Below are 21,600 nucleotides of genomic sequence, written 5' to 3'. Positions count from 1 at the left end.
CTGGTTAACTCTATGGCTGCCCAACAGCGGCACTAAACGCAGAGATGTAAGTCTAGTATTAAAGTATATTGGTGATGACTGTTGAAATGCGTAGAGCTCCATTATTGTCTGTGGTAGTTTGGACCCGAGGGAGTACTTTCGTTGCCAGGTTTGACTGAAGAGTCTGAAACAGAGTTGGCCTCTGCTTGAAATACAATGTCACCTACTTTTCAACTTTCCAATACTAACAAATTTGTAAAATGGATCTGGAAATCCAATTAATTGTGATGTTTAGAAAAATTATCCATTGGTAAATAGTAACAAATTTAGCTATAGACTTTTAGAAATTTTGCATGCAGTCTCTACGAAGTACGTGACTAGTACTTTGGTGTACTGTTACTTCGGTTGAGAGGAATTAGTTGATATTATTTTATTTTTTAAGACTACAAATAAAATAATATCGTAGCTTGAAACGTGAGAATGTATAATTAATGGATATATAATATGGACCTAGTTTTGTTCGTATATTTTTGGTGATTGGTGTTTAAAATGTCAATATGAAAAATAAAAATAAAACTATGTTAAAAGCAAAACAAATGTAATGTAAAATAAAGAAGGTCTTGTTTGTTTGGAGAAGTTAAGGCTAAAGAGCCCTCCTTAACAATTAACTGGAGACATTAAGGATGACTTTTTAAGGAACCACCAACTGCCGGGTAGGCGGGCTGCTTGGAAGGGCAGGATCGCTCAGCGGTCACCCATCCAAACAGCCAAAGCTGGCCGTAGCTCAATTTGTTTACTTTGCAACAACCACTATACACACACTATACTAAACCATTGGCAAAGATAAGATAAATCGTGGCTCCTTTAGAACAACACTTTAGGATTTATAGGGTAATTTTTAAGGATATTGAAACAAATATTCTTGTTAGTTGTTTCGAATTAAATGTATTGAATTCAAATTAAGAATTAACTAGTAGTAGTAATTTTATAATACCAACTTAATGCAATTTTAAGAAGATACCGTAAGTAGTAAATTGTTTAAGATAGTAGAGTAAATAAGTAATCAAACTTGAATTTAGTAAGAGAAATAAATATTTTACAATTGTATCTCGTACTGAAAATTCTACTTTCGTTAAAATGTTAAATTATATATTACTTACCCAAACAAAGTCAATGGAAAGAGAACAATGAGACTTATTTTAAGAGAATGTAAATTTTGAAAGGTTTAAGTAAAACAACGTAAAGATTGCAAAAGTAGTCTAAAGTCACGCACGTAGAGGATGACGAGCTTAAAGGTCTTCGCTTCTCTTACCGTTATAGACCCTTACTTGAATTTACAGGCCATATACTTCAAACATTACTTTTACTAAATACTTACGCCATGCATCGTGAATAATGTATATAGCTGAGAATAATATACACATAAATACCTAAACAATTTGATTAAAGTGCAGCTCCTTCATCGAGACAGGTAACGGACTCAATTCCCAGCTAATTTAGAAAAGACTCTGAATACGAATAGTAAAAAAAAAAAATTAGTGATATAATCAACGTGGAGCACTCTCCTTTTATATAATTTACCGCAAATACAATGGCTCTAATATCATTAATTAAAGAAAAAACTTTTTTAAGTGTTTCTCAACACTTGCATATGAAATTATCAAATTTATTTAATTGAAGATCCTTAAACATTAGTAGTAAATTTGTATACCGAAGCTTGCTAGGATTTCCATGAGCACGATGTGTTGTATACCGAAACTTGCTAGTATTTCCATGAGCACGGATGTGTTGTATACCGAACTTGCTAGGATTTCCATGAGCACGATGTGTTGTATACCGAAACTTGCTAGTATTTCCATGAGCACGATGTGTTGTATACCGAAACTTGCTAGTATTTCCATGAGCACGATGTGTTGTATACCGAAACTTGCTAGGATTTCCATTGAGCACGATGTGTTGTATACCGAAACTTGCTAGTATTTCCATGAGCACGATGTGTTGTATACCGAAACTTGCTAGGATTTCCATGAGCACGATGTGTTGTATACCGAAACTTGCTAGTATTTCCATGAGCACGATGTGTTGTATACCGAAACTTGCTAGGATTTCCATGAGCACGATGTGTTGTATACCGAAACTTGCTAGGATTTCCATGAGTACGATGTGTTGTGTACCGATAACACTTTCTCTAAATAATGTTTAGATCTACCACCGTACACTCTTGGGACCAACCCCTCCACATCTATATGCCAAGCCTTTTATACCACACGTATGAACATTGCCTAGGCTAACTGTATTTTACGACTGGGACCAGCGCAGCCAAAACAGCGTTAGCGAGGCCTACCACTGGCTAGATATCACCCCATTAAAACAATATCCAATATATAGTTAAAGGCAACAAAAAGTAATATTGTCTCATTATTAGCCCTGTAATCTTGTAAATGACAGTATAAAATATTCAAATGCCGTGTGACTAATTAAGTATAAAATAATTTGGTGCCACCGAATATAATATTTTTACGGCAGACCTCACCATGCCTTTATTTAAAATTATTTTAATAATTTGCAATGACAATAGACGCTAGAACGTGAAAGCGTTTTCTCTGTCTGTTGCATTAGTATTACGCCGGCCTAAAGTCCATGCATTTTGATAACGAAGTTTCACAAACAATCATATAGCAACTTATAAAGCACCAATAATACAAAGCTTTTGCAGATAAATTTGGTATAATAAATATAAAACTTGGTGGTATCTTATATTCCGAACATGAAGGTGATATACACCTTGAATAATATCTCTATTTACAACATCCCGCCAGCAACTTACACTTTATTTCTACTAATATAATCTGGCCACCCATCCTTTATATGAGGTATTTCATACAAAAACATATTTCCAAGTGAAAGTAGGCTACATTAAAATTCGTTTTTTCACGAAAATATGAAACTCTTATTTGACGCAAAATATTTAGTATGTGTGGGTGTTTCATCCTTTTACGGTTATAATTTCTTTACACAACAAATCTTTCATTGAGGTCCGAGAGGTTTCGTTAAAATAAAACGCTTTTTATTTGTTTACGAAATTCCTCAATATTTTATTGTATGTAAAATTTAATGTATGATTATAAGGAATATTATATCTTGCATTCATATTTCCTATTATTCAGTACAATATAAATATTAGTAAATTTTAGTATTAAGGACTCTTCATATTTTTATTAAATTATTTTTATATGTTGGTACTACTGTAGATCTATCAATTTAATAACATTAAATTCCAAAGAACAACGATTTGTCAGGATTGGAATTTAATAAGCTGTTAGACATTTACAAATATTATTTTATGAAGTAATATGAAAACTTTTGTAGGAATAAACAGATATTATATTTGCAAGGATCATTACATCACCATCTCTGGTACTTAAAGTTATCCGCTCTCCTGAGTTCTCAGAGTTTTATCTTGGATTTATAACTTTTCTGAGGTTCCCGTAGACAGCTCTTAGCTCCCAAAGCAAACTCAAATTAAATTTACCTCTCCAGTCGTTTTTATTATTTTCAGTAAATTTCTCGCATACAAGTTTTATCTTAATTAAATAAATTTACTAAGAACTTTGGTAGAGCTTCTTGGTTATATTCGTTTTAACATGGAGCTCGAAAATGTTATAAAAAATTTGCAAACTCCGCTAGAAAAATAAAATTTAAAGTAAAAATAAAATGTCTTTAATAACTGTACTAAAATCCTGGAATACAAAAGTTGAAAATGATTTTGTTCGACAAAAATAGTTGCTTATGAGCAATACCACACATTGGAATAAAACTGCATCCCAGCAACTCATTATCTATTGTTAACTTCACCATTATATGGAACAATAGTGTAGACTGTGAAGCTTCTCACAACAACTCTGAGAAATGGTGATTTAAAAGCGTACAATCTCCGCACTCAATTCTACCACATTTTACCATCAGAAATTCTACATTGACTGGAAGAAACGTTACGCGGACAATTATTACAATAATCAAATCTTTGTTAATTACCATAATTTATTATCTCAGACGCTAGGGAACATATTGTTGTTCATAATTATTTTTCATTTTTGTTACTCCATCTAATGTTTCAAAGGGCTCTTAGAGGAGTACAATCTAAAATCCTTATATTATGAATTGTTCACAGAGCGACTTTGATGTGTTATAATGCCAATATCCGCTCTATATCTAGTATGTCCCGTTAATTCGGGATGGATTTTTATAGTTCATCCAATATTGACATGAGATTATATTTAAATTAATTATATGTAACTAACAGGAACTAACAAAGAAATAACGATGGATTTGGAAAAAATATGGGAAAGTCATAAGTTAGTTATGTCAACTCACTTACCACTTGGGAACGATGGCCCTTGACCATAATTGCGGCCTGAAGACACATACTGTATTCCCGACCCAGGAAGCCGCCATTGCTCACCTGTTGTGATACTCTTTTTAAATATCTTCCATTTGTGAGATGGTGTGAATGGAATTGTCACGAATCCTTATCAGCATTCACGACCAGTACGTACAGTATCATACCGTATTTTCAAATCATACCGTAAGTGCTTACAACAAATTATTTACTCCTTTCATTAATAACTTGGAATTATAAATTTTTGATGTATGATTCTCCAAATGACATAGAACAAATGTATAAGAATTTTATTACTATCATTAATGAGATTTTTAGCGTGAGGTCACTGGGACCGGCTCCGTTAGGGATCTTCTTTAGAAAAACAAACTGTAAGATTACTCAAACTTTACCTATAACTGTCTCATTTGCCACAATTTTAATTCACACTGCCAATAAATTGCTGACCACGATGGACTCTAAATACAACCGCCTGCTGTTAGACTATGCTATGCACCACAAGCAACCATTACTGGCCGTTATATCAAATCGCCTATAATATAATCTTTGTTGGTTACATTAGTGGGCAAATCGCTGTATATCACTAAGGTTCTAATAGTCATTTATCTACGAAACACATCAGTAAAAAACGGTTAATTCAAATGCAGTATGGTCTTTTGATTATGTAGTTATTTAAAACAATTTCTATAAGAAGACTATTTTGCCGATGTTTTTTTTGTAAATAATGTTTTATATTTTTTTTCCTAGTACTGTTTAAGCCAGAAATTTTCAACAAAATTGATATTAATCGGAACAAGTTAGACTACTACTCTGTTCTGGCTAAGCGAATTGGAATATAAATTTTATATCGAATTCAATTATTTTTAATTTTAGCTCTAACCCCGAAATTTTTAGTATAGAAGAGAAAGTTAATTATATTCATGTCTGTTAGTATCCAAAAATGACTCTTAAACTCAGTTTTGGTAAATGTTTAATGGAACTAAGCATGTATCATGGCACGTCTCACTGAACCCTGATTATTTTAGCAAAAATAATAGTAAGTTCTGGTAAAAATAGCAGATAAATTTTATATTTAACCAACAGTTTAACAATAAATAATGACTTTTTGTACTTATTTTTAATAACAAATACTTGGTTCCAATGCTTACAAAAGTAAACCAATGTAAAATTTCAACTCGGTAAAATAAAGTAGAAACATGTAAAAAAATTTCATAGCAAGTTTCCAAAGTATACATAATGTCGTAATGATTTTAACTGTTGAATATAGAGGAATAGTAAATGGGTGAACATACTTACAACTTGATTAGGGTATTTTTATTGATTGATGACGTTCAGTAAAACCTAACTTGTTTTTATTATTATTTAAAGTAGTGAAATTACCTTGGTATAAAATATTAATCTAATTGTATTCTGCATAGTAATGTTTTTATACCACGTGCATACTACCTTCCGTTTAATACAATGCATATTTAGTGCTATTGCGTTTATAAGAATTAAAATTATGTTTAATACTTACCAAATTCTGTTTAAACCCATATTGATTATCCGACGTACAATCACACAAAAGACGACGTGACTGCTAATGGCCTTTTGGGTACAATTGAAAACTATTGCACCATATAACCGACATTTATTATTGAAATATCAAACTCAAATTAATTTGGATATTTTTCTATTAGTTTAAAATTGTTTAACCGTATAATAATAAATAAATTAAAATTATAACCAACGAGATTATGTTAATTGTGATATTACATTAAAAATAAATGCCTAAGCAACGTCCGTATTTTTTTAACCCTTACCACCCGTATTACGGGAAATCTCGCGCGGTGAAAATGACGCTTCACGCGTATTACGGTAAATCTCACAATCGAAGTTTTTATTTTTTGCCGTGAACTATAGTTCGTAAAACTGCCGATAGAATGGGCTAGAATTTTGACCGAACCTCAGGCAACGACTCAGCTCCATTCATTATTCTCGGCCACCCGTTACCGATCCGAAACTAGTTGTCATAGCATCTGAACGCCATTCTGACCTGCAGACTGGCGCGTCTTACGGCATTTCTCGCGTGGTGAGGGTGACCAGTGCTGTTCATGAGACCTGCGCGTAAGCTTGTTCCTGTGTTGAGTTGCGTGTTTTACGTTATTTCTGAACATTGTATACAATTATATTACTTCAACAATTGTGACTTCAATTTGAAACACTCCATGCTTCAAAGTGTTTCATTTACAAAAATATTTTTGAAATTGGCAAATTCCATGTTTTTTTTTACTATACACTTTAATCTGTAAAAATTAAAAAAGTCGAGACAGGGATGTCTAGGAACCAGACGACTTGGAGTGTTTATAAGTAGAATCAATGTTAATAGATTGCTCAAGGCAGAAACAATCTAACTTGCCCTGAGCAGGAACTGTAATTGAACTGATATATGCGAGGCTCGTCACCGCTAACGACGCTGTCTACTTCAGTCTTGCCAAATGGAAAGAGGATTATTTAGAGTAAGCTTAATGGGCACTACAGATAATTTTAAGGAATTTGAATTAATTAAATAAATGGGTTTATTTGTTTTACTAGTGATTGGTTGAGCGTCAGTGAAGTCTGTCACACATGGGACTAGAGAAGTTCAACACATGAATCTATGGACGTACCTTAGTGTTAACCTCATAAGCAAAGACTGGTTATTCAACAGCCATATAATGGTTCAGTATTATGAGTTAGGATTTCCTTCACTTGATTCAATCAGAATAATTATGATGCTTAAAGATCTATTATATTCTAATTTAAAATCAATTATATTCTACCAGAGTTCTATGAATCAAGGAACTTACTCATGGTTGGCACAAATAGCAGAAATATGGATCTTTTATGGATAGTGTAAAGGTGTATTAGTTCAACCTATGACTTCAATGCGTAGATAATTCTGATCTTTACACCCGTGCGTGAGACGTGGGTAGAGTAAGAAATCGCTCTATTAAATATGTCAATCAGAAAAATATAATAAATTATGATACTGAAACGAAGAATATATAACATATTTTACTTTGGGGCCAAACAGCCATATTGATTCCACATATTTTGATTCCTTACAGCCAGCCTTAAAAATTAAACACAGTGTTCTAAAGTTGCTAGAGAACTTGACAACTTTGTCTCCAACGAAAGCTTAGTATAAGTATAACATATACACAAAAAAGACGAAAGTAAGTATCCATAATAGGAAAAATTCTTTATTTAATATTTGTACACTTTTTGTATGTCTTATTACATCTTTGGTTCTTTACACAACACCGCAGTATTATATCTTCATATCCTACGATTTTCTTGTTTGTGGTTATTGGCAGGAAGCACTGGAAACATATTAACGTTAATGTCAGGTTTAAAATATAACTTCTATAACTTTCTATTAAATTTCTACTACTTATATGTATCTTTTTCGAATGAATAATTATTATGTTGTATTATGATTGTATAACTGTTAATCTGCAAGTGTGGGTTCACTTATTGTAATGAGAAGATATATATATATATCTAAGAAAAATATAGCAACCGAATTTTCTCAATATTTAAACATTCTAATTAACTAATCTATAAAGAAATATAATATAATATCTATCATTATTACAAAATTTAAGTTTCAACATTATGAGTTTTCTAGCAAACCAACATTTAAAAGTAATATACATTAAGAACAAACAACAGTGACAGCACTAATAATAAAAATGGACGGATTACGTCAAACCAAGTTTTGCGCTAAACCAATATCCTTTGCGTTTTCATACAGAATTTCAAGTTTTTTTATCTCATTTTATTCTTGAGGTGTCCTCCTATCCGCTCGTTATCAGATAAATAGACAAACGGTCATAATAGAATAATTTACATTCCCATGGATGTGACCGCCTACCACAGAAATGAGAAATGAGTTTATGCTTCAATGCTGTTTATGCTTCAATTACACGCAGCGAATTTCCAAAGTTGGACATGATCATTATTAGAAAAAACAAACTAATATATACATAAATATTTTTTTGTACACATGTATATATATTTGTTTGTTTTTTTTTTACAAAGAATAGAACATCTTTTACCTTTTTGCCCAAAATAACATTGATCAATGAGGTACCTTATATTGTAATTTACCTTAGAATCTTTCTCGGCACAAAAGTTGCCTGCAAACTCATTCAAGAAACCCTCAGCTCTGTTGTAAGCGACTGTGGTTATCGTATCCGTTTCCCACGGAAGGACTTTGTTTTTCCGGCCGTAACAGAACTGTAACAAAACTACAAGCACTACCCAAAACTTTAACATTGCCGCTTTACGATTGTCCATATAACTTCTAGAACATTTTTTTAATTGTCTGAAACGTTGCGGTAGATATAATTACGATACTTGTATAGAATAATCATATCAGCAACATCTTAAGTCAATAATCAATTTGGTTTTATTTATGTACCGTATAGCAATATCTTGCTATAAAAATATGATGTAGACAAATAATGGCAGATATCACTTATTATTCTTTAGAAACATTTATGGCCTGATTTTCAATTTTCTTCTCTACATTAGTTAAATACGTAGTAGAAAGTCTGTAGATGTTGATTTAGAAGAAGTAACATAACATTTTATATTGTGTAATATAATATTAATTAACAAAATATGTCTATGGTGATAGGGCTTGATTTAATACGTATGTTGATTTTAGCTCAATTTAACATTCTGCTTAATGCATTGTTTGAAATATGACACTTCTAAAGACTTAATTGCAGGAATATGGAGTCTATGTACATCTGAAGAGATAAAAATAATTTGCTTACAAGGGATTGCACGAGGGGAAAATACATTTTTTCATAGTCTATGTGTCTTTGAATTTGAAACCATACAAAGTTTATGTTTTGAAAGTTATGGTTACCGACTTATTTATCGCTTCAGACGGACGTAGAAAAATGCAACCACTTAAAACTCACTCTAAAATTTCAACATTGTTTAATAAGGTAAATTAACCATAGCTATCATGTACTTAATACTGTAAAAAACACTAGGGGAGAATAAATAACACATGAGTACTCATGTGGGAACAAATGTATCTATAGATCACTTCAGAGTCTCGCTGTAGAAGGCGGTACTGTATTCTACTTAGATTCTACGTGCTCTTGTTCTTTTCTCAGTGATATATCTCTTTGATAACCCCATTGAGCAACATTGTATGAAGTGTTACTTCCGTTTTTAGTATTGGTATAGTGAAATATATTAAAATGTATGAACTTAAAATTAGCATATGTTCTGGGTCAGAATATGATTACGATAGTACTTATATCATCGTATGTGATTTTATTGTATACATTTTACATTGTTTATACGTTAAAGTATACATATATAATACTTTAAATATGTTTGGTTTAGGTTGTGTTTTTAAGAAAGTTTTAATTAATGAACCTGTATATGTAATAATAAGAAATGTGTAGAATCCTACTTTGTTATATTATATTATGTAACGATATAGAATATTTTTGAAAGAAATACCAACGTAATTATTCAATAAAAGATCTCTAAATTATATATTAAAATTATTATATGCGCTATTTATGACAATAATGTATAAATAACGTAATCATAAGCTGTGTAATTAACATTATAAATTTCGATTTCTAGATATATATTTTTTTGGAAATCGTGCAGTTATGCACCTGATGAGACAAAGAGAACCTCTTTAAATACGAAACTACACTGGTATTATGCTCCTTTGTAGTCTAAGTGTCTCTGATACCGATACGTTGCAAAAAGATTGTTTTCAACTATGGCATCAAGCAATTAAGACCGATGCTACATTTTGGCTCTAACCATCAGCTCAATCTACACCTAAAACAATTAACGTGATAACACAAAATGATGATTTAAATACAATCTGGTAGCTTATGAAATTGTAGATGTAATATTTCTAATTGAATTTGGACAAGAAAACACATTAAAGAGATACTAGACAGGCCAGGAATACACTGTTTTTTTTATATATATATATATATATATATATATATATATATATATATATATATACGTTATATATGTTGTAATCGTTAATCAATATTTTTAAATTCCATTTAAATATTTTTGTAAGAAGGGAAATGGGGTTGGGGTTTAATATGAATTATAAGCCAGCCTGTAACATTGTTTCTTCTTCCACGTATTGTACAGATTGTAAATCCGACAATACCTTCTTTCGTCAAATAATGCAAACCAACTGGTTATTAGGTTTACCTCAACACAAGCCTTCAGCTTTCACTACATAACACAATCCAGATCAGGTAATAGCTGTAGTCTACCAGAACCTTTGCTCAGTGAATAATTAATTAGACTTTGAAGAGCATCTGCGCCTAATTAGAGTACCTGTCAAAATATCTGACACTCGATGTTAATTAGTTAGTTAAGTATCATTAAACATAAAATTATCATTTCATTAATTTCATCTTTATCACCTCTACATCGGCTAGTTATATTGCACTTATTAATCTAAAAACTGCACTATATATATAATTTTTCCTATTACTTACACTTTACCATAAATTTACAGAATTCTAATTAATAGGTGGATTTTATGAAACGGTCTTGAGTTTTATTCAAATCATTGTATTATTAATGATGTGAATAACGCTTATACAAACGCGTTTACATTTTTCCTCTAAACTGTATACTTTACGAATATTTAAACATAACACAGATTTCTCAACTACTGATAAAAAGAAACCTTAAATACTAAAAAGAGCTTGGATGATCATGCAATATATCTTTAAAATGGTACGTTGCACAATTATAGGGTAAAATATGAGGCAGTTAAATTCTTTGAGTTTAAACATAGTTCTTGTTCATTCATTAAAACCAAGATGGACACTACTAGTTCACCCTGCTCATAAGTAAGTAACGAAATACTATTTTAAAGTTGGATTTTAGTTATGAATTAATAGAACTACTATGGAAATATTTTATACTTAAATTAATATAGAATATCAATAATAAAATTCCATTGTTAACAGTGTATTTTAAAATTACAAACTTTGTAACTTAAAAAATAACGACAAATTAAACAAAAATGTTTAAACTGCCTTTAAAAAAAATTTCCAACCGAGATAAGATCAAATTAATAGAGAGAAGGGACGGAACTCATTCTAAACTCCAAATCAACCGTAAGTCGTTGCCCAATCCGGTATACCAGTTCGTTGAGGATGTCTTATTCAATTATGGAAACAAGGAACACTCTAAAGTAAAAAAAACTTAAATTACCTCTTTATATATAGGTAATTTGTTTTAGCGTATATACTGCATTTTGGTTGTGAACTTTGATGTGATTATCTCAGGTTACCCAGTGGTGTTATTTACCAAATATTTATAAGGCGGGTGACTCTAAGGATGGTTTATGAGATATAAAATATCTTCCAAAACCGGTGGTTAGTGTGTGTTTTAGCTTTAAAACCATACTAATAGGTGCATGAAGCTCCCTTCTTCTACTTGTATACGGCAATGAGATAACGTAAAATAATAGATAGGGGTTCAATAGTTCCAATAAAGCAATACTCTACAGTAATCTAACCACGAGAATACTCATTAGGTACCACGAGTAGAGTATTGTACTCTGTACTTGCTTGGCCTATCATTATAATTTATTCAACTTGTAATTACCCTAAAACGTTAGCATCTAATAATGTTCTACAATTGGGTGTCTGCTTTATATGTAACATAAACATCTTATATGTAACAATGCTTTAGATTAGAAACGTTTGCTAACGCTGATATTGTACATGGGAATGTGTCAGTTCTCCAATTACAAGTATATTTTTATAACTTGTTTTACTGTATGTACGTGTGGATTTAGTTGTTTCTGTTTTAATATCTGATGAGAATAATATATTTGTATTCACATGCATAACTGTAAATATTATCCCATTGATTTTCAAATGAAGGACGATTTTAAAACTCCATATTAAAATGATATTAAGCTAATGATGATTAGATAAGTAAAAAAAATTAATGGTTAACATAGTCCATGTAAAAGCCTAAAAAACCAATTTGCTGTGTATAAGCATATTACCTGATTTTCTTTATCGACGGAGGAAATTTTCATTAGAAATAAACCACTCTTCAGTCGCACCAGTTGTCGTGGAGGTTAAATGAGAGAATAAAATTTAAATTATTCCTCCTAATTTTATATAATTTTAACTGACCGTTTTCGAAAATGTAATATTTATATATGGATCAGAAAATTACATAAAAGCGGTAAATACAAATAGCCACTTTTAAGGCTCATTATATGGTCGATTGATACTGGTTTAAAATGAATTTCCTTAACTGATAGTTGGTGTTATATGTCTCAACTAAAAAATATCAGAAAAAAAACATTATTTATAATTGTTAACACTTTTTATGCCTTCTCATTTCGACTTCATATAAAGTACATGGTTGAAAATACATATATCTTTCTTAGAGAATGTTCCTCTATAAATAAAAAATAAATAAACAGGTGGGTGCTTACATAATAATAATTGACTCTCAAAAGAGTTGTGAAAGATAATAATCTAAAATAAAGATGTGTGTGGTCACATTCAACAATAATATGGGCACCATAAGCACTCTACGCTATTAGAAGCAATTAGAACACAACAGGTGGTGCCATTATGGTTGTAATGACCGAGGTGATTTAGATTTACAACTGATTACACTAACATTAATAGCGTTAACCTGTTACATATATTGATTCGTCAATGTAATCAATACCGGGGATCATTAATATGTTATGAGTAATGCATTATGTTTCCACACATTCGTGAAGCTCTCGATTGATATCTAATTATCGAAGTTCATTGGGTAACAACAAACCGCCGTACCAAGTGTTTGTTGTAGATATTTTTATAATTAGTTCAAATGATGGTCGTTGACTATTATTGTATTCTTTCCAACTCAAACCATAACAGATCCTTCCTTGACTTTGTTTACATATTCAAATTAGTCTTTGCAGCTTAATTGTAGCATAATATGAATCTAAGACTTTATCACAAAAATGCTACTGGAGAAAGATATTATGGACAAGATACTGACTTTACTTCAAAACTAACAATAGCATCGAAGTGTGTTAATATTTTTCTAAAAGCAAACCTCTTCTTAAAGTTATTACTTTTACAAAACTAGAACTCAGATAATGAAATAAACAAATGCCACAATGACTTACAAAAGAAAAAAACCATATTATTATGCGTAGAATTAACTGATACCTTCCTTTTAATTTTTACCAAATTCACAACATGTGTCAGGAAAACTCAGGATGACCAAGTTAAGTAACAAACTACATTTAATGCATTAAAACTAATGCACTTATACAAGGTACAGTATCCATTTCAAACGTTTTAGTGCAGTTTGCGTTTTCTTTACTTCTATAGAATTTTCTGAGGTATTTGAATAAACTATTGGTCCTTTTAAGTTAATTCATTCGTAACTATAATATTAATGATAAAATAATTTATTGTACAAAAGTTTGCCCTACGAAGCAAATCTTATTTAACAACTAATTATTTAACTCTCCTTGTTTTGTAGAATGTGTTACATGATGATCGTGGAGCTTACATGGACAATGGTTAGGAGGTCATATTTTGATGATCTATATGTTCATGCAGTATTTAAAATTCCTTGTTTTCGTAAATGAAATCCAAATGTTCACCTTCTATGATTCGAAAATCTGTTATCGAATACTATCTATGTATGGTAGTGTGTAGCTGTTTTGCTACAACTTTAGTACAACATTATAACTTTTTACAAAAAAGATATATATATATATATATATATATATATATATATATTATACATATATATATATATATATATATAAACATATTACTTGAAAAAAAGGCACACTAATTAATTGATTAAAGTTAAAAAATGAGCACCACCACAATGTTCACATAGTTAAAACACAAGTAGGTTACGCAAATTAACATCTCGTTATTAGTGACATAACATGAAAGCTTAAAAGAAGATATTAGGCTTAGACGAAGTAATTTCCGGTTGTTAACAACACTGCCATGAGTTGATCCTTCCTTATTATTTGAAAGCATATCACATATATAACTGTGAATTTTATCAAACTCACAGGTTTTTTTAGACTAACTAAACTAATTATCTACTAAAAAAATTATCGAGTTAAATTATAATAATGCAATGTTTATCGTTTACGTTTCTTTATAATAAAAAATCATTGAAATATTTTTAAAACTTTGTATTAAAAATTATTGCTGGTGCACAGGTCAGAAAAATATGTATTGAAATACATAAAAACACATATTGTAATGCGTTGCCAGATCTTTAATCCTTGATAACACCGTTACATAAAGACCAGAATTGATATAGAATAACAACATTTGAGATACGGGATTTATCTACTACGTCGCATATTTAAGGTAGATTGAAGTTCCACATGCTAAAAAATTCGAATTGTACGCATGTCATATTTGTTTTTAGTGCTATTGTACGAGTGTGCAGATGTGTTCATAAACGTTTTAAAAGTCTTGTGTCCTATATTAGACAGACAACCTTATTATTAATTAGCAGGTATGATTATTAATTTTATTAAATTCATTGGTTCTTTTGAGACTAACATTAAAAAATATCAAGATATATTATAATTATGTTTTGTTTGTTGCTTACATGTTTTATTGTTAAAGAAAATAATATTTTAAATATTTGTATTGAAAATTATTGTTGATGCTAAGTTCAGAAATAATAAATGATGTATTGTAATAAATAAAAACACATATTGTAATGCGTTGCCAAATCTTTAAACCTTAATAATTCGTTACACAAAGTCCAGCATTTATATAGATTAACAAAATTTGAGAGACAGGATTTATCCACTAAGTCGCATTTTTAAGGTAGCTCAAGTTCCTCATGGTAAAAAAGTTAAAAGTTTACAATTTCTTCTCATTTCACTCAAATTAGATTTTTTTGTGATTAAATACAGTAGACTATAATAATAAACCTAGTTTATCAAAGCAACCGGAAAATAAAAATAGCCAGACATTTGTGCAGCTCTTATTAAACTACTTGGATTTTAATTTCCCCTCATATTTGGCAATCTGAATTAGAATTTTTAGGTATAATCAAGGTTATTTGCCTTGTCCTACTCTTCCACAGATGACTGAAATCTGTCATCTATTGTAACGGCGATACTAAAATCTGCTCTGCTAAATTATTCACTAGATCTTTCAAATCTGAAATTGTACAAAATCGAAGTAATTTTTTCCACTAATTCTGTTACAATAGATGACATATTTCAGTCATATACGTAATTTTTTTCAGATTTTATAAAGTTTTAAATGTATTAAAATCATATCAGTCCATGATTTTTATTGAAGATGATACACTTCTATTTCTTTAAACAAATAACCAAAAAATAAAAGGATTAGTTTTACTTTGTTCGTTATTGTGACCAAATTAGCTGTAGTGAAGGATCTGAGAGCCAAGGTCCACTGTACAAGCATATACTTAGTTTGTTTTTCACATCGATTGAAAAGTTTTTATGAAACAGTAATGTTTGTCGTTAGATTACATTTTTTTCTAGATTTCTACTCACAACACCGACCGTCAAAGACACATAATACATATACATATCAACATTAGACAATTATATAAGCATCTCGCTAGTTTAAGCTGCTAATTTAAGTTTGATCTAAGTGTCCGATGGTTGGTTTTTATGTATGGAAACTTGAGAAAAAATATTAAAGGAATGGACAAAATTTCAAGCTTATAACGCTTTGATATCCTGTATTTCAAAAATTTACAAACGCTCTCACGGCTGGCAATCATTTAATTTCTTAAATTAAATTTTTCTAGTGATTCTAAAAAAATACTAGGTTGTGTGTTTATACAAAACAAATCGGTTCTCGGTTCTTAGTCTAGCACTTTTGTATTTTCATGATTGCATTATTTGTTATAGGTATAAATTATTGCCTTATATTATATATATAAATATACAAGACTTATATTCATGAAAGATGTTTCCTGTGTTTTGACTACCATGTGTTAACAATAATTTAGCTATAATATAATAATTCTTTGGTGAAAATCTTAATTAGATCTTGAAATATTTGTGTATATCCTACCTAAATTAATATTGTATAAAGGCATGGATGCGGATAATGTTGTAGAATGTGGTAAGTTTTTATCATATTGTTTCTTTTTATAATGTATGGTTTGCGATGTAAATGCAGCGAAGTTAAATAGACAACAAATAGGAAATAATGTAAAATTCCCATGAAGTCATCGAAGTTCGTATTATGAATAATGCAGTACGAAAACGGATGTTTATACCCACTTGTGAACACCATGAAATATTTATGTTTGTCTACATGGCAATACCTTTACAAGATACAATGATAATATGTATTTTTGCTTGGTGCTCTCTGTTTTACTTGCAAATATTATTTATAAAAGAATATTTTTTTTACTTTACTACACTAAATAATCCAAAAAATACAGGAAGATTTTATTTCACATATCTGTTAAATTATATTAAATGTATGCCAGTCACTAAATGTCTCGTAATTATTTTCTTGTAAACAAAATGCAGGCGTACGCAACATATCGTGTCCCGTAACAGGCTTCGCTGAAATTCCTTGCAAAATTTCAAAACCTGAAGCTCATTTCATGTCTGAGAATGAAAAATATACAATTATCGTGAAAATATGTTTAAAAAAAAATTATTTCCCAGCACACAAAATATGTGCCAGCAATCAATGAAGTTTAGTCACATTCCACGGTTTGATTTGATTATTAGAGAACGTTTATGGTGTTTATGTAAATGTGAAGATTCTTACAAAAACTTACCATCTGCAGGTAAATATTTCTCGAAATATCTTGTTACATGTTTTGATTCACAATTTTGCGTATGGGGGGGGGGGGGGTGGGGGGGGGGGGGGGTGGGGGGGGGGGGGGGTGGGGGGGGGGGGGGGTGGGGGGGGGGGGGGGTGGGGGGGGGGGGGGGTGGGGGCTCATAAAATCCAGCACATTCTCATAATATGATAGCATATGACAATTTCCTTAAAAGTTTTTAACAGAAAGTTATTTGAATTAAATTGAAATTTTGGTTATAGCAAGTAAGTTACTACTATTTACGTTATTAACGTACACAGTATGTAACTTAATGAAAGACCAATTTAAAAGTTTAATATTTTTTCCCATGTATTTTTATCACGCTATGTATACACATTCAGTGATGATTTAATATTTAAAAACTAACGTTAAATGTATGTTATAAGAATCTTGTTTACCTTATTTCGCTTGTAGAGAAATATAATGGATACAACGTTATACCAACTCATAACCCTGATTTTCCAATTTTAATCTAATTCTTCAATAAAATGTTGCCTTTTTCATACAAGAACGATGTTGAGGAAATTGTGTAATGTGGTAAGATTTTTAATAGAGACATAACTAAATTTCCTCAATAAGCAAGACATATTTATCTAGAAAGTTCATTCTTTGAGATACACTGTAGTTATTAGAGTTGTGAGTTAAACTATTTGACTATACCAAGTGTGCTAAGTCTCCTGATTATTTCCATTTCGAAAACCAAAAAACACAATTACAATATTAAAATATTTTAATTTTGTTAGTTTGTAAGTTTGTAGTGCAAAAAAAAAATTTACAAGAGCCGCAATGTATTATGGATCACCAAAAGAAAAAAGATAGTGTAATTTAAATTTAATTACACATTACTCATAATAATTACACTTTGTCTAAGCAAATACTGTTTGTCTCTTTGGAAGTATAAAAGGAAGCATAACATGTGAGTTACCAACGCATAAATAATTTCAAAACTGTTTACCCTGCCTCTTTTATACACAAATCTCACTTAATACTTTCGGGCTGCATTCATACTGCCCTGAAGTTTACCCAGGTGAAAAAATATCTAGTGTTTTTTTATAACACTAGTTAATGAATAAGAAAAGCCTCATTATCCAAACGGATGTATAATTAAGTAGAACTATTATGAAATGTACTTTATTATTATTTAGTGTTTCTGTACGGTAAACAAAATTGATTTAAAACCGAACATTTTTGGAAACTACTTTGTCTCTAATTTTTCGCAAGTTTACCCACGATGAGTCTCAAGTAGCAGTGTCGTTGAATCCAGCCTCGAAATCTTCAGAAGGTCAGATATCCTTCAGTTGCAAAGCGGTAATTATAATAGAGAGGAGAGTGAGGGCCACCTTGGTGAGGACGGTACGGTACCTCTAAGAGAAATGGACTATGGTCCATTTGGTGGACCAATCGGGAACAAATGTTTCTATAGATCACTTCAACCTCTGTAGAGGGCGGTACTGTATTCTACTTATATTCGATGTGTTAAAGCCCTTTGACCTTTGCTTCAGGTTGGATTAAAAATACTACGCTAAGAAGAATAATCTGGTATTTTTGATCCGAAAATCGCTGTTGACAACAATCACAAAATGAAGTCTTTGTTATCAACATTCTTTGTATCATCACCACAGAAACGTTTTAAATAGAGCAGCAACAAAATAATCATTTTAATTTTATAAATGATATAAAAATTGTTATTTTAGGCTTTAAATTATTTCCAATATAGGTGAATGTCTATATTAATTAATCAATGATAAATTAGCATCTGTCAATAATAATGTATTACTTTATACAATAAAAAGAATTGAATGTAATATGGAAAATGTAATTTATTTAATGGTCTAATTTAAATTTCTTTAAAGAAAACTATTAAAATATATTATTTTATTACAGTATTAAATGTAAATGATAAAAATATTTTAATTTTTTCATGATAAATTATTTTTAAATACGTCACTCCTAGGAGCAAATATAAGTGCTATTAAATTTAACAATTTGAAACTAAATTATTTTAGTGAGTTCTGATTGAGATTTAGCTACACGATCTATAAATACATTATTGTAAATCTTCATGATTAATGTTATGCAGTCAAAATGTTTATAAATTTTGGTTGCATGGAAGTTATCTTAAAGTGGTATCATTTATAATTAAAAAAATATATGTCTAACCAATGACCGTTTACACCACTTTAAGTGAGCTACACTATAATATAGCTATTCGATAATATAGTAGGCCTTCTTACTTTTTTGTTTGCGTCGTCTAAATAATATTAAGATGTTTCATGCCAAGTTCTGCTTCCCGTAGAACGTTTTCAGGATTTCGTCTGAAACATGAATTAATATATATATTACTCGCAGGTGATAAAGAAACCAATTACTAAAATATAAATTTAAAATATAATTGGTTACACGTACTAAACGTTGGCTGCTCAAAATATTAAATATTCATGTATAAAATAGTTTTTAAACCTTTCTTTTGAAACTAATACTCTTGACAAATATTTATATAATTACTTCATCAGAGTCTCCTTTTAGAAAAATTTCATGAACGCATCAGGTAAAAGGAAATTAAAAGGATTGTTCCTGTGGAAGACTTATGTTGATACAGTCTTAGGCGATGCACATATTGAATATGGGAAGTTGACTATTGTGTGTTAAGCGAATGTCCTGTATTTACCTCCACCTCAGCATAGAATAGTTGCTTATAATATAAGTTCATATTATAACTGTAAAATCATGCCCGTACTTTGTTGACAGCTTTTAAGGATGTACATATAAATTTTTATTGTAAAAATTTGAGTTTTTGGTTCCAGTAATAGAGTTATTTCCTAGGTTTTTCATGCATTTATTAATACACACACGTTTAAAATATTCCAGTAAATAAGAAATAAAGTTCCTCAGGCACTCAAAATTTCAAGGTAAAAACCTTAGACGATATATTAAAATCGTCTAATTGTAGGATTAGATCATCGCAGAATCATTTTACTACAATAATTTATCCTGTCTATGCTATCACTTGTTTAATACTATTTATGATGTACATTACACCTTATTTAATAAACTAAGTTAATTAAAAATTAAATTAATAATGAAATTTCCAATCGATATCTTACATATAATCTGATATGTATAGGTAAAGAAAGTTTCAATATCCAAATGAAAGATAACTGCTAGAGTTTGGAAATATATTCCGCACATTTCAACGTGTAATTTGTATTTCCTCCGGACAGACAAAGAATGTATAGGCATACTCATAGTATTACAGGGCCGGTAGCTTGTTACAGCGAATAGTGCCATAATTTCAATAGCAAAATGGACTGCGAGCATGCCGGTAACGTTAAATCTGGGAAATTGCTACATGTGTAGAATTACCTGTCTCGCTAATAGCACATTAGTCTCGAAGCCGAGAGCCAATTCGCTATTGTTTATGCACACAAAATTAGTTTTTCGTGAAATTTATGAAATAATTTTCTCTAAGCCGCTTTAGTTTTAGTTATAAGATTGAAATGGGGACTGTGCTTAGAGGGAAAAATATATAACGATAATATTTTTTAACAGACCATTGTTATATTGTTACACTTCAATCCAACCACTAGACACAAATAATAATTAGGTTTTATGTGAACATGTCAATTGAGAGATTTAAAATTAACATTTTTACACATACCATTGCTCTTCATGTGGTGCACTGGCAGTAGTTTGGCTCTATATATTTGATATGTTTATTAACTCTTTAAAAAAAAAAAAAAACTAAGATTTCTTCTAATATAGCAATAGATTTGCCACAGGGCATGTATATTAACATAGTATTAAAATTAACACATAAATAAAATTTACATTATACGTGACTAATCCGTTGGTTGTAAAAGTCTTCAAGGAATATTAAAAATGATTCTTTACATCACGTAATAAAATACAATAATTTGAATGTTGTGATTACCAGGTTCTAGTCAAGTTATTTTATTTTAAAGTTTAGTATCGGTTTAAAAAATAATTTTACGATATAACAACTATTGCTTTTCAATCTGTGTGTTTCATGTTATATTACTGTACACATTAAAAAGCGTAAGAAAACTCCATTCAATAACAATCTCATAAAGAATATATATAGATTCAAACTACTCAAGCTATAATATTAAACCAAAGATTTATCAAAATTATTACTAAATGCTTATAAAATGTTTTTTAAGCATGTAGGTTATTGCCATCTAAGCAATTTTGTTTCAATCTAGTATTTAGTAATTTTTTAACTTAAATAAATACATTACACTTTCTCTCAATGGGCCACTTAAGAATTAGAGACCGTTAACTTCTGAATGGCCAACTTTAATGAC

General features: G+C 30.3%; 1 protein-coding gene across 1 annotated transcript; it reads right to left on the bottom strand.

Annotated features, from left to right (window-relative positions):
* Nucleotides 1–7,576: 7,576 nt before the first annotated feature.
* Nucleotides 7,577–8,745, bottom strand: LOC124356236. Its single transcript, XM_046807421.1, has 2 exons — nucleotides 8,513–8,745; nucleotides 7,577–7,722 (listed from the first exon to the last, which is right to left on the bottom strand). The coding sequence occupies exons 1-2, from the start codon at nucleotides 8,699–8,701 to the stop codon at nucleotides 7,603–7,605; spliced, it is 309 nt and encodes a 102-aa protein (XP_046663377.1). The 5' UTR covers nucleotides 8,702–8,745; the 3' UTR covers nucleotides 7,577–7,602.
* Between the last annotated feature and the right edge of the window lie 12,855 nt (nucleotides 8,746–21,600).

Source organism: Homalodisca vitripennis, chromosome 2 (assembly GCF_021130785.1).
Source record: "Homalodisca vitripennis isolate AUS2020 chromosome 2, UT_GWSS_2.1, whole genome shotgun sequence".
In the NCBI taxonomy this organism is placed as follows: Eukaryota; Metazoa; Arthropoda; class Insecta; order Hemiptera; family Cicadellidae; genus Homalodisca; species Homalodisca vitripennis.
The sequence above is the reverse complement of the archived record's forward strand: the minus strand, read 5'-3'. Positions and strand labels throughout refer to the sequence as shown.